This window comes from Prionailurus bengalensis, chromosome D3 (assembly GCF_016509475.1).
Source record: "Prionailurus bengalensis isolate Pbe53 chromosome D3, Fcat_Pben_1.1_paternal_pri, whole genome shotgun sequence".
NCBI classification, from domain to species: Eukaryota; Metazoa; Chordata; class Mammalia; order Carnivora; family Felidae; genus Prionailurus; species Prionailurus bengalensis.
Window position 1 is genome coordinate 86,612,154 of NC_057356.1, and position 15,385 is coordinate 86,627,538.

The following is a 15,385-nucleotide window of genomic DNA, read 5'->3' on the forward strand; positions in this document are numbered from 1 at the left end:
GTTTTAAAAATACAGAACAGATATCCAAAACTCAAACTGTTAAAAATAGTTACACATGGTGTTGAATTTTAGAGAATGAAACTTTAAACTTCTACTCTATATACACCTGAACTATTTGAAAACTTTTAAGGAACAAGTACATCCTACTTACTTCTACAATGTAGAAATCAAAAACTATTACAAAAATAAGTTCAGACCCTAAAAACTACTAGAATTTTCAGTATATAAATGAATCCTTTTATTTGTACATGACAAATTATTTTCTTCATATTGTTTCATTGACAATTCTTCTGTTTTCCAAATCCATCACCTCAAAATGTTTAGAATTATCCACAAGTGATGTTAATAGCTTGCAACATGGTCATTTTCTATTAATAAACACTCAGATTTCAGGGGCGCCTGGTGGACTCAGTCAGGCAACTCTTGATCTTGGGTGTCCTGAGTTTGAGCCCCACACTGGGTGCTGAGATGACTTAAAAAAATAAAAGTAAATAAATACAAACTCAGACTTCTAATCTCAAACTGCCAAGAGCAAATATAAAGGGTAAGGGATTGTTACATACTATATGTATTTCTGAAAAACATTAACTCTTTTTTAATAACATACATACTGCGTCTGTGTATGTGTGTGTGTGTGTGTGTGTGTGTGCGTGCACGTTCACTGCTATGTACTGTTTATGTTCCCCCCAAATTCTTACGTTGAAACCTAATCTCCAGTGAGATATTAGAAATTGGGGCCTTTGGGAGGCAATTAGATCATGAATGGTGGAGCACTGAAGAATGACATGAGTGCCCTTGTCAAAGAGGCCTCAGGGAGCTTCCTTGCCTCTGCTCCCTATGAGGACAGAGGGAAAAGACGGCTACCTATGGACCAAGAAGGTAGCTCTCACCAGACACTGAATCTGCTGGCACCTTGATCTTGCACTTTCAGCCCCCAGAGCTGTCAGAAACAAATTTCTGTTGTTCATAAGCTACCCAGTCTGTGGTATTCTATTAGAGCAGCCTAAACAGAGTAACACCTGTCCAGACACACACACACACACACACACACACACACACACACACACACAAAGAATTATCACTAGCAACAAAAGCTCTACTTGCTTATACATTAGTTATAAGTATTTAACATCTCTCAAGACAAATCATGTTCTCCTATACTCTCATTGAGAATATACATATATGCAATGAGAAAAACATAAATACTGTACCCATATTGATACTGAACTAGTAGCTGTGACTGTAACTACCTTTAGCTTCCACTTAAAAAAAAAGTTCCCACTACTCACCAATACAGTGTACACCAAAATTATAAGTTTTATTTTTGGAACGTTAACAATACTGAAAGAACACTCTCTACAAGAGATTTTTGATCTTCTTAGTTAAGGCTGTCCACATTTTCTACAGCCTTATTTTCTGTAGTCTATATCATTGTTATTAAAGCCACAAATCTGCTGGATATGCTTTTTCAACTTACTCTCTCATCCCAGTTTCCACTAATGTCATGGCAGGAACATTAATTAAGCACATCCCATGTTGCGAGTCAGAAACAATCTTTTTATGTAAGTGCAAACTTATCATTTGTCTCAAAAATTATCATTGGTCTCAAATATTAAAGATAATTATAGACATCACATACAGGAAAAAATAAAAAACCGGAAGAATGGAAGCCTATGGAATAACACTACAAATAAGTTAACAGTATATTTTACTAGCTGTTTTTTAAAATAAACCTTTAAAGAAAACACATAGCTACAGTGTACTATTTTTATTTTATCCACCCACAAAGTACTGTTTGATTGATTTCTCTACCCAAGACAGAACAAACTGAAAACATCGTGTACTAGGTAAATTGAGAAAGGAACATTTGATTCACTATTAGAATTATATCAATATCTTAGAAGGAAAACAATTCTATCATATGACATTCTACAGGTTAAATAATGGTACTGTAGACCAGGGATCAGCAAACTGTCTCTGAAAGAACTAGAAAATATGGTAGATGTTGCTGGTCACATATTGTCTTTGTCACATATTCTTTTTGTTTCTTTTTTCTAATAACTATTTAAAAATGTAAAAACCAGGGTGCCTGGGTAGCTCAGTCAATTGAGCATCCAACTCTTCATTTTGGCTCAGGTCATGACCTCACGGTTTACAGGTTCAAGCCCCACAATGGGCTCTGTGCTGTTAGCTTGGGATTCTCTGTCTCCCTCTCTGCCCCTCCCTGCTCATGCACACATGCTCTCACTCTCTCAAAAAAAATTAAATCAGTGAAAACAAAAAAAAGTAAAAACCATTCTTAAGGGCTATGAGAAAAAAAAAAAAAAAAAAAAAAGACCGTAGCCTGCATCTGGCCCCCAAAACTGCAGTTTGCAACCCCTGATACCACTGCACTTAGTTAGCTATTTCAAGTCAACTATCAGCAGTACAGCAATCATTTTCCTTAAAAGACATTACCTTGCATAATCACAGCTAACTGTTCTGCAGCTGACTTTCTCAAGACAAGATCGATATCATCTGAGGTAAAGATTTCATATACCTTTTCAACAGTCTCCAACTGAAAACCAAAAAAAGAAAAAAAAAAGAAAGAATTTGTTTTCATCCACTTCAAATTGTCCAATAAAATTTTATAATTTATACCATAAGAACAAAAGCTTCAAAATCAACTTTACTTAAGTGATATATTCACATGATGTAAATTTGCAGCAATGATGCGCTATGTCAGGGAAAACTTAAGTTCTAAAACAAAGAGCCGTCATGTCAACTAAGCCTCTCTTCCTAAGGTAGGTTTTTGCCAGGAAGTCATTCACAACCCATTAGCCACCTTAAGAACTTCACAGAAAACATGCAAGCTACGTGACATTTCCATAGGTAGCAACCTGAGAAGAGTGATCCCAGACATGTGACTGGGGACTTCTGTGTGGCTCCCAAAAGCCACCGGCTAGAAGACCTTGGCCCCCTACCTTTCCTGCCTCCTACACACCCTAAGCACATGGCCCTCTAGGGCTTGCTGCCCAGCATCCCAACACAGCTACTCCCAACACTAGTCACTCTGTACCAGGACAGGGTCTGAGGTAGCAAACCCAACAGTGAGTGGGGAGGGGAAAGGACAAAGGCGACACTCCATTCACCACCCACTGCTATCTCCTCGCCCTACCAGGGACTCACAAAGACAGTGCTAGAACCCCTACTCCCCACCACCCTCCATATCACACACACGGCACAGGAGCAACTACCAGTGGTTAGTGCTCAGGGAGTCCCTGGCAGGACCTGGTGCGGGGTCAAGGCAGGTCGAGGCGACGATCCTCCTGCGAGGGCTGTCACCTGGCCCCAGATGCTTAGGTTAGAAGAACACTGTATGTGCTTCCCCGTTTAAAAACTCCACTGTATTACCTGGGGCTGTACAACACTACCACAGGCTCTGGGGGGCTAGCCTAAACTTAAATAAAAACTGATAGACTGTATACTTGAAGCCACGAGAGAACCTATCAAGCACAGGAATGAATCAATGATGATAACGAACAGCTTCCTTCATCTACTCCTGTACTGGTCCCGGACGGCGTGGGTACAGTCTTGGCTAATGATGGGGAGTTGGGCGCTACACCTCTGGAGGTACAGAAAGAGCCAAAGATTTAGAAAAGAGGTCAACAACAAAATCCCAGAACTACTATGACATTTAAGAAGTCCCTTTGCCACCCATATTACTTTTTTCCTCTTGCAATGAAGAGGCTGATAACTTTTGTCATGGGAATGGTCTCCTTTTAGCTTAGAGGCTATTTTTGAACACAAGAACAAGAAGAATTTCCGATAGTTTTTTACGTCAGTAGCATTTGTTTTTAAGAGTCACCACAGAATTTCTTTCCACTGCGTTAACCTTATATTTAAATTATTATTCTAATTAATTTGCATTTCCAGCATATATATTAAATGAAAAGGATATAAAGCCAGGCATGTAGTAGGCACTGAAGAAATCCAAGAAATATTTATTCAATAAATAAATGTATCCAGAAGCCAGATAAAGCAGAAGACAACTTCAAACTACCATGAATAACCACACTTGAAGGTAGCTAGCACCTGTTCTCAGATGCATAAACCAACTGAAGAATGTAACATAAAATATGTGATATACAAATATAGCAAGTAAGCACAAAATAAGAAACTCAAAAGTTATATTCACCTTAATAATCAGTTCTTTTCTGTCATCCAATTTGAGTTCAATAGGTTTCTTCACAATAAATAAATTAGTAACTCTGGAGAGAAGTCTGGCATCTATTGAAGGGCGCTTTACATGAGCCCCGTCTTCCCTTGCAAGATGGCACGCTAAAAGCTTTAATGCTAGTGAACGGACCCTAAAGAAACAAAGTGTTCCAATCAATGTTTTGTAATATACGATGCCTATAAATTTTAAAAGCCTACAATCACAAAGCATTATTGTATATCAACACAATAATTAGCCATGCTTATACTGGCATTACTAACAATGGTACTTTACTTTTCTATTAAAACTTTTGGTGTACAACCACAATTATTTTTTCAATTTTATATTTATAAATAAACATCAGAAGTAAGGAATCAATAAAGTTACAGTTACAAATGAAGAGACAGACTCACTGAGACTGTCAACTTCACAGTCCATTATCAACACCATAGTCAACTGCAGTACATTAACCTGCAAATTACAACCCTAACTCCTGATTCCAAGTCCAGTGATCTAGCTCAAAATCAAAAATTATCACAGACTCATGAACAGAGTACAAACATTAGGTCAAACCTCCAGGAAAATAATCACATTAATAACTAAAATGTGATGTCTTAACAATATACAAAAACGTTCTTATATTACGGGTTAAACAGATTCTTCTCAAATAAGGAAACGCAGGGGTGCCTGGGTGGCTCAGTCGGTTAAGCGATCAATTCTTGACCTCAGCTCGGGTCACGATCTCATGGTTCGGGTTGTGAGACTGAGCCCCATGTGAAGCTCTGTGCTAGGAGCGTGGAGCCCACTTGAGATTCTCTCTCACCCTCTCCCCCTCTCTCTGCCCCTTCCCTCTCTGTCAAAATAAATAAACCTAAAAAAAAAAAAAGAAAATGTAAATATTTGTGATTCCCATCAAAATTCTGTTTTATCTGGAATGGATTAGAATTAAGGTCATTTCAGTGGCCAGGTGGGAAATTTCAAGAAAAGACTAGATATCGCATGCCATTAGACAACAAAATGGAAAAACAAAACACCATCAAGTAGACAAAGGACACTGAGTTGAGAGACAGTGAGACAACCGGGTATCTATCACTACTCTGACAGGTTCCTGAACTATATAAAAACTGGGCAAGTTGTAAGCGAGTAATCCAAGTTCCAAGTTCCAGGTTTTAAGTATAGCTTATAAAACAAGAGTTAAGACCTGCGTATTCGGGGAGACCTCCCTACTGCGGCCAAGGCTGGGTGACCTTGCTGTGTGTGGTCCCATCACCCTGAAGTTCCTATATCGTAACATTCATCTTGCATCACTACAACTAATAATAAAGTGTAACTGGTAAATGCTCTCCCCCCAACTGCACATCCAATTCTGTACGGGCAGTGCCGTGCTCACGCTGTGCGCGGTCACGTTCCCACGACCTGCCACAGTTCTTAAGCACACAGTTGACATCAATAAGTACTTGCCAAATTTAACAGAAAGCAGAAACTTACAGTAATATTATTAATAGATACCATCTTCAGAGTACTAATATTTACTCCAAGATGGCGTGGGAAGTCAGGCAAACCTTCGCCCTATACCATGTGCTGTTAGAACAGCTAGATACCTACACGAAGCTCTTCCTTTGCTGCCTTCACCCCAGGCCAATGCCATCCGTATTAAACTCTGGGGCTGTCAGTTTAGGGACAGGCACAACTCCCAGTGAGAAGGCTGGAGTGGAATGTGGAAAGCATATATGTATGCACCTCCTCTAGTACGTAAATTTAGCGTCTTTTTAGGTTTAGCATGTGCCGCCAGAGTCCAGTTATTCCATTTATTTCCTTCAACAAATAGGTTTTGAGCGCATTTATGTCCAAAGTACTCTATGAAGTTCCAAGGACATAAAGACCAGCCGGTGGCCAGGGTTCTGGCCTACGTGGAGTTTAGGGGCTGGTGGGACAGGGTAGAATTGACCAGATGAGAACAAGTATGTAATTCAAACTGTTTTGAGTTCCGAGTGACAGAAAATTGCCTTACTGGGACAGCGGTCTGGGCTGGCGGTGGGCTCGGGGGAGGGGATTTCTAAGTGCTCGGAATGTCCTGCCTGATTAAGTCAGTCTTTCTTTACCCGGGGACTACGGGCCTCCGAAGGTGCACAGGAAACAAACTTCTGTCGTGTGAAACCACCAAATCTGGGGGTGTGGCGTACTACAGTAGCACCTTAATAAAGGCACCCCCAGCCCTGTGGAGGCCGGTCCCTGCGGAGCACAGCTCAACTCGCCCGCTGCCTGCATCACCCTGCGTTGTCTGCGCGTGTTAGACGGTAGCCACCTACTTCCGGCGTTTTCAGTCTGATCATCTGCTTACAAATAAGCTCCCGTATTAGCGGGACGTGAGGTTTGAGTGACGCAAAATCATCCACCGCCAAAAGGACATCTGGCCCTCCCAGCCTCTCAACCGACTCCGTAAGCCTTGACCTCTTCTCAGTGACGGAAAACCTAACCCCTGTTACCTAAACAGCCACAGAAAGATCCACGGGGCCCTGACAGAGAGGGCGAGACGGCAGTGCATTTTCCTTCTTCTCGTTTGGTTTCAACGGCACTTAACACTACTGGTGGAGAAAAGAACACTTTTCCAGCTTCCCAAAGACCAGGACAAACGCCTGCTTACTCTGCCGTTCGGTCAACCGGCCCGCTACCCTTTGACCAAGGCCTGCTTTTCACAACGCCCGACCGCGGAGCAAAGGAGGGTGCCGGGTCCTGAGGAGACACCGCGCGCGCGTCCCCGCGGCTCACCGTCAGCCCACAGCCCCAGCAACGGCACTTGGCGGCGCCGGATCCCGGACCGGTGCCACAGTGAGGCTGGCTGCCTCTGCGGACGCTCGGGGAGCGCAGCTTCCCTTCCCTTTAGCTTCGTTGGTTCTACCCTGCGTCAGAAGGACGCAACACCGAGGCGCCCCCCCCCCGCCGTCCCCGCTCTCGGCGCAGGCGCAGCCCGGGAGCGCACGGCTGTACTCACGGCGGCTTCTTCACGAGCAGGAGCCGCAGCAGGGCCCTCAGGTGCGCGGTGCCCGGAAGAGCCCCCTCGTCCGCCTCGGGGCTCGCTCTGCTCAGGAGGAGGACGCATTTTCCCAGAGGCTCTTCGGTGTCCGCGTAGCCCTAACGGATTTCGGAGAAAGGGAAGTGACCGTTTGCTGGACACATGCCGCTCGACTTTGTAACTTGGAAAGAAGAACTGCGCAGGCCCGTCGAGCAGCCCCCGGACTTCTTTCAGTTCGGCCGAAGGGTCACTTGGCAGAATGAGGTGAGAGGCTTACGTAAAGCTGCGCTTAAAAATACCACTGCGGAACTTCAGGAAAACATGCCACCTCCCCCGACGCCCGCCAATTCTTCTATTTTCCAAGGCCCTGACTGTGGCACCTCCCGCGGAGGAGGCAGACACGAAGGGCCCCCTCTCCGCAAGGCCCGTTCCCAGAACGGCGCTGCCCATCCGCTTTCCCACCCACAGACAGCGGGGTGGCGTGGGGGGGGGGGGGAGGGGAACTCCGGGGTGGGGGGGCCCCAATCCCCTCGCTCCTCCCCCTCCATCACCCAGCGCGAGGGCCGGAAAAGCCTGTTCCCCAGAACCTGTTAATCGAAGTCCCGTACGTACAGGGATGGAATTCACCAGGCAAGTTTCAAAAACACGCCATGTGCTTCAAAAGCCCCGCGAGCCTTGCCCGAAAGCCTCCACGGAAGGCCGCGTTCCGGGCTTCGGTCGGTGCCACACGCCTGCTCCTCGCTTCTCACCCCCACCCCACCACCCTCGCCCCGGCCGGGTACGTGAAGCGCACGCGCGCAAAGGAGCTGCCACCGCGCCCTGCTCGCCCCACCCCCCATCTCCCTCGCCACGTGACAGCTCTGCTGTGTGCACGTGCTTCCGTCAGTCACACTCGACGCCAGACACACGGGACGGGAAGTGGGGAATCGCTCCGAGTACCTGCAGCACGGGAATGACAGGACACAGAGACTCAATAAACTTGCTCCAGGTCACCGCTGTCATCATCAGTCGTCCCTGCAGCAGATACATCAGAATGGCCTTGGCAGCGGCGTTCACCTGCCCGACGAGACGACACGATCAAAGAACCCGACAAAGCGAGGTCTCCCGCTAAGTCACCGTATGTGCCCGTAACTCTGTGTAAAATCTGGGAAGGTGCTCCAGTTAACCTCCCTTCCTTCAAATGTTCACATTCCGCAGCTTCGCCTTACATTGTGGTCTCAACCCGTCTTCCTCCCTAACGATAAGGATTTCCTTGTGGTTTGTGTTTTTTGTTGTTGTTTTTGTTTTACATTTAAGGTATATTTTTCCATTCAATACAATGTTCCCTCATAATACAACCTGCTTGCCATAACTACTGTACAGTCGTAGCCTACATGAAAAACATAAACAGCTTCATCTGAATTCTTTGAGAACAAGTATGTCCTATATTTTGATTCTCACATTTTCCTTAACATTTCTTTTTATGTAAATAACACCGCAACTAAACCCATACATCAAAAGCAAGTTTCTTCTCAGCTTCTCATCACACTATCTACTTATATTACAATATTATCTTCATTTAACCGAGTATAATTATATTTGTCTTTTGCATTTACTCTTAACATGGCCATACCTCATTTTTGGGTTCCTGAATGCCAAATGCAGAGATTTCATACAGAACTTTCGGGTGAAGTAGAAAATGAATTCCATTACAAAGTGAAGACACAGGTTTAGTGACATTATGGACACCTAAACATTCCTGTAAAATAGTTTTAAAAAAATTCAGTGACATTAATTCTCCAAAGGACTCCTCTTTCTTCTGTTGACACTTTTTCACTTCATTGAAACTTTTCTTTTACCTAATAGAGAATGAAAAAAAGTTCTCTTGCCTGAGCTTTTGAGTCTACATGATACGCGTGTTATGTTACTCTCTGCCAACAAGCAGTTTTCATAATGATAAACATAAAAAAATAACATAACAAACTTATCCCAGGGTGTTTATATTTTGCTTACTGAGGTTTGAGGAAGAAAAACAAAATTCAAATGAAAACAGACTTGAAGTTTTGGGGGAAAGGGAGGACAACATATATGCAGGATATTTATCATCAATATATTGATAATACATCACTGAATACAAGTACTGACTGCGTACTGTTTCTCAGACTCATTATCACAAATTCTTTTCTCAATCGGAGCTAGAGAACACTATTTTCTTAGGGACTGCCTAAGATGGCAGAGGGGGAAAAAGCTCCCTGAAATATTAACAGAATTTAAATACAATATAAAAAGGTAAACATAAAATCCACAGTGACTCTCAGAAATGAAATTTTCTTTGCTCTGCAAAATTCTACTTCCTAACCATTACCAATAATTCAGAGGTCAAAAAGTTATACATACACATACGTACATATACATACATGTATTTATACATATTTTTTCTCTTTAGATTTTAACTTCATGCCAGACAGCAACTGTATATTCTGAGCTTTTGAAGAGCATAGCCTTGGCTTATGGTTTAAGAAAAGCTCTGTCACTTACTTCCTCAAAACACTTAAACTCTCTGACCTTCAGTTTCTTAATGGGAATAAGACGTGATCCTTAATGAAACACCCTTCTTCTCTCATCACTAAATACACATCAACTTACCTACACTGGTCTTTATGCCAAACAAAAAAGCACTAGAATCCCATCCAAGACCAATCCTGCCCATAACCTGCATCCTAGCTGTCCTCCTAACACCTGTTCCTGTACCTGTGTTCCTGCACAGTTCCTGCACCTGTGTCTTCTTCTCCAGCACCTTTACTTCCTCTTCTTCCAGGGTTAGTCCTGTGACTCTGTCACATGCTCTAAGGGTCCCCGGATCTAATATGCCCCTGCTGCTCCCAGTCCATCTTCCAGCTCTCCATCGCAACACAGCACAAGTCCTAGGCCTCTACGTGCTCACTCCCAGGTTGTCCTCCACCCACACCAGCAGGACCTCAGGCCCCATCACCCCACAGAAGCCTCCTGTCAACTTCGTGACACTGAACCCAATGCGTTCATCTCTGTTGTCATTTGACTCCGCCCAGGATACCATACTCCCCTCTCCTCTCAGACACTTCTATATTTCTATTGCTGGCTCCTGCTGTGCCCACCTTCCATCTGGCTAGACCCTAGATGGCCTCTCCCCAGTCTCTCACCAGATGACCCAACTTGGCCTTGTGGCTTTCAGCACCATCTCTGTGCTGATGACTCAAAATTTTACAGCTAGTCTGGGCTCCACACTCCAGAGACAGTTTGGTGCAAAGCTTAAGAATGGAGTTTAGGAGTCAGACTGTCTGGGTTCAAAGTCCAGTTTTACTACTTCTAGACCTTGGACAAGTTTATAGTATCTCTGTTTTTTCAAGAGAGAATACATACCTTATAGTGTTATGAAGATTAAGTAGGGAATACATTTATAAAAGTACCTGATATACAGAATAAATGTTAGTTGTTATCACTATTATTGCCACCATCATATAACTGGCATTATTATTATTATTATATTCAACCATCTACTTAGCATCTCCACTTACATGTAAAAAGGCATCTCAAGGGGCGCCTGGGTGGCGCAGTCGGTTAAGCGTCCGACTTCAGCCAGGTCACGATCTCGCGCTCTGTGAGTTTGAGCCCCGCGTCAGGCTCTGGGCTGATGGCTCAGAGCCTGGAGCCTGTTTCCGATTCTGTGTCTCCCTCTGTCTCTGCCCCTCCCCCATTCATGCTCTGTCTCTCTCTATCCCAAAAATAAATAAACGTTGAAAAAAAAAAAAAAGGCATCTCAAATTTAACACATTCAAAATAATTCTATCCAACCCACAATCCAACACTGGGGACAATATGATCAATCCAATTACTAAATCTCAAACCCCAGAACTCCTCCTTGATGCTTTCTATACCCTACTCCCATTACCAGTAGACCAACCAGCTCTACATCCATTATGTAACCTGAATTCATTTTCTTCCCAGCATCTCCACCACATCATCGTATCTCACTGGGGCCACTACAGTGGAATTGGCCTTTTGGCTTCCACTCTTGACCCCTGACAATTGATTCTCCACACAATAGGAAGAGTGATCTTTTTAAAAAAGGTAATCAGATCAAATCAATTTCCTGCATAAAATCATTCATAGCTTCTCACTGTATTTAGAATAAAATTCAAAGCTTTATAATGGTTGGCAAGGCATTTCAAGGAATTATTTAAAGTCCATTTCAAATATCTGAACATCAAAGCCAATTCCACTATTCTAAATTTCTGAGTGTAAGAACTATCCCACGCATATGGAGCTCAGCTTCTTGACCTCCTCATCTCAATAACATTACCTGCCCGATATCTCAGAACACTTCAACTTACCTTTCACTTGTTTTCCTTCTAAAATTACAAATACAGGTTTCTACCTTGCTTAACACTTTGTAACATACTATTTCCCGTGACCTCCAGTGTATAATCCTAACTACTTCCTTCCCTCTGGCCTTTACTTCCTCTGATTCTATGGGCTATCACTTCAGCTACTCAGCTTACTTTCACCAAAGGCCTTCCCTCCCATCCTCAAGGAAAAACCACAATGCTCCATGGATCCAGATGTTCACATTCTCCAAAACCACAAACAGCTAGCCAAAGATAACTATGCAAAGAAGATTCGTTTCACTAACAAGATTATTAAGACAATCAACTGGGCTCTCATTGCAACCCCCAAATCCTTCTATTTGATTATATCAAACTTCTACTCATATCAGTCATTTCAAACACATTGCAAATACCCCTTACTCTCAATCTCAAAGAGAATATACAATTCAACTTGCTGCTACACCTAAGCCCACCTAAGTTCAGTTAGCTATCAATATTCTAGATCCCAATGCCTTCAACTTTCAAAGGCACTAGCTTCTCCTAATTAGCCACTTGTCACCCTCTACCTTTCCCCCTCAACTGGTTCTTTTGAGGAGTATTTCAACATATTAAATGAAGATATAACTTCCTAACAAGCCCCTCCAGGCTATGGTACTTATCAACTCTGTCAAATCCATGGAAACAAGGCATAAGTAATTATAAAACCACTGTCTACAGAATATAAGATTCCCCAAGTATAAACTACCTGCCAAAGATAACCTTACAATCAAAAATCACATCACCGGTTGGCTGAAAACAACAACATAAAAGAGATCCAATAGCCATAATAAATGAAAGCATTCGATGTAATAGATGATCTAAATAAGATTATAAAATTAGTATGTTTAAAATTTTCAAAGAAACAAAAGAAGAAAATGAAAGACTATTATGAAAAGAATGAGTTAAAAAAAGAAGCAAAGACGGGTGCCAGGGTGGTTCAGTTAGTTGAGCCTCCAACTTCAGCTCAGGTCACGATCTCACGGTTCCTGAGTTCAAACCCCCCATGAGACTCTGTGCTATCAGTGTAAAGGCTGCTTCGGGTCCTCTGTCCCACTCCTTCTCTGCCCCTCACCTGCTTGTACTGTATCTCTCAAAAATAAATAAACACTAAAAACTATTTTTTAAAAAGTAATGAAAAATGGAATAAGCAAAATCTAAAACGAATAAATTAAAAGCAACAATGATGAGTTAAAGATGGATGTTATTTATAAGAAAGAAAAAACAAGGGCACTTGCTTGGGTGGCTCAGTCAGTTAAGCATCCAAACCTTGGACTCTTGATTTTGGCTTGTGTTATGATCTCTCGGTTCATAGGATCAAGCCCTGTGTCCGGCTTCACACACTGAGCGTGGAGCCTGCCTGGGATTTCCTCTTCCTCTCTCTCTGCCCCTCGCCCACATGCACATGCATGCTTTCTCTCTCTCAAAATAAATAAACTTTAAAAAATATATATTTTAAAAAAGAAAAAAACAGAAAAATAACAACTGTTGGGGACCATGCAGAGAAACTGGAAGCGTTATGCACTACTGGTAGGGATGTAAAGTGGTGCAGCCACAATGGAAAACAGCATGGCAGGTCCTCAAAAAATTAAAAATAGAACTACCATATGATCCAGTAATTCTACTTCTGGATATACACTCAAAAGAAATAAAAGCAGGGACTCAAACAGATATCTGTATGCCCATGTTCAAAGAAGCACTGTTCACAATAGCCAAAAGAGGGAAACAACCCAAATCTCCTTGAACAGAGGGTGGCACGTCAACAAATGTGGTATTTACATGCAACAGAGTATTATATAGCCCTTAAAAAGGAATGCAATTCTGATATATGCTGTAACATAAATGAACCTTGAAGACATCATGCTAAGTTCAAAAAAAAAACCAAACCAGACACAAAAAGGCAAACACTGATTCCACTTATATGAGGTACCTAGTGCAGTCTCATTCTGACAGAAAGCAGAATGTTGGCTACCAGGAGCCGGGGGGAGGGAGAGTGGGGAGTTATTGTTTAATGGGTACAGACTTTCAATTTGGGAAGTTAAGTTTTGGAGATGGGTAATGAAGACAGTTGCACAACAATGTTAATGTACTTGATGACACTTAACTGTACACTTACAAATGATTAAATGGTAAATTTTGTGTCATGTATATTTTACTACAAATTTTAAAAAGCAAATTAGACATGGGTGAGGAAAGAATTAGCATCCTGAATGACTGCACTGAGGAATCCCAGCCAACCAAATCAAAACAAGACACAGAAAATGGGAAAGATGACTTAAAAGACACAAAGAGTAAAATGAGGTCTACCTAGATCTAATGAGAGTTCTACTTGGAGAGAACAGTAAGGATAAGGAAACAGCAGTGATTAAGAATTATCCAGAAATGAAGGTAGATATGAGTCTTTTGGTAAAGAGTGATAAACAAGATAAAAACTGTACACAAAGACACACTGTAATGAAACTGTGGAACACCGGAGACAAGGAAAAGATCTTAAAAACAAGTAAACAACAAAAAAAGAAAATTATAATTTAACTGATAGCAGACTTCTCAACAATGATAGAAGCCAAACAAAGCACTATTGGCAAAGTGCTACGGAAAAACAGCAATAGACCTATATAGTTCTCTATCCACCTAAACTATCATTCAGGAATAAGGTAAAATCAAGGCATTTTCAAACACATGTACTAACAGTTACAGACTGTCAATGAAAATACTGAAAAAAATATTTCAGTAAAAAGTAGACTGAACCTAAATATGTATCAATAAAAAGTGTTTTCAATCTAAAGAGCAGTTAAGAAGAATGAACTGGTAAGATCTGAGTCCTACCATTAAATGAAAGCCATAAGGCAGCAAAAACATACATACACTATGAAATTATATACTTTTTTAAGCAGAAAAAACAATTGCATACATTATTTAAAAAGACATACATACATAGTACAAATATATATATGGACAAACACCAATTATGTAAGAGTGGTTGTCTTGGTGGATGAAAGAAGAGGAAAAAGGAAAGAAGCTTCAGTTATAACTAATATTTTTATTTCTCTGAATAAAAGAGGGTTAGAAGCAAAACTGGCAAAATGTAAACATTTGTTTTATCCAGTTAGTATTTACAAGAATGATGAATATAAAAGTACATTTTCAAGAGTACACAGTAACATGTATCTTTCAGTACTGATCTATGTACAACGTTCTTTGCAATATTGAAATAGTTAATATTTTATGTACTACTCTATGCTGAAATATTTTATAACTTAAAAATGAAAGTATTTTCTTCAAAAGAAAAATAGTACTATAGCTAACACTAAAACATTTAAGCCAAATAACCTAAATTTTTTCCTAAGCATAGAAATCACTTTTGAACACGATAGAAATCATTTTCTTACAATACTTCCATCATTAACACAACATAAATGTCTTTTTAATTAATTTATTTACTGTTTAATTTACATCCAAGTTAGGTAGCATATAGTGCAACAATGAGTTCAGGAGTAAATTCCTTAATGCCCCTTACCCATTTAGCCCATCCTTCCTCCCACAACCTCTCCAGCAACCCTGTTTCTTTTCTATATTTAAGAATCTCTTGTTTTGTCCCACTCTGTTTTCATATTATTTTTGCTTCCCTTTCCTTATGTACATCTGTTTAGTATCTAAAATTCCTCATATGAGTGAAGTCATATGATACTTATCTTTCTCTAATTTTGCTTAGCATAATACCCTCTAGTTCCATCCACATAGTTGCAAATGGCAAAATTTCATTCTTTTTGATTGACAATACTCCATTGTACATAT

The 15,385-nt window shown here is 41.4% G+C and overlaps 1 protein-coding gene across 2 annotated transcripts in view; it reads right to left on the minus strand.

Moving 5' to 3' along the window:
* Positions 1-15,385, minus strand: part of RTTN (rotatin) — a 165,003-nt gene that overhangs the window by 108,556 nt on the left and 41,062 nt on the right. For both annotated transcript variants that reach the window (XM_043559072.1, XM_043559071.1), the window contains exons 15-19: positions 8,824-8,949; positions 8,151-8,267; positions 7,191-7,330; positions 4,178-4,349; positions 2,458-2,557 (exon numbers count right to left, since the gene is read on the minus strand). In XM_043559072.1, coding sequence (XP_043415007.1) covers positions 2,458-2,557; positions 4,178-4,349; positions 7,191-7,330; positions 8,151-8,267; positions 8,824-8,949 — 655 coding nt within the window. The remainder of the gene's footprint in view (positions 1-2,457; positions 2,558-4,177; positions 4,350-7,190; positions 7,331-8,150; positions 8,268-8,823; positions 8,950-15,385) is intronic.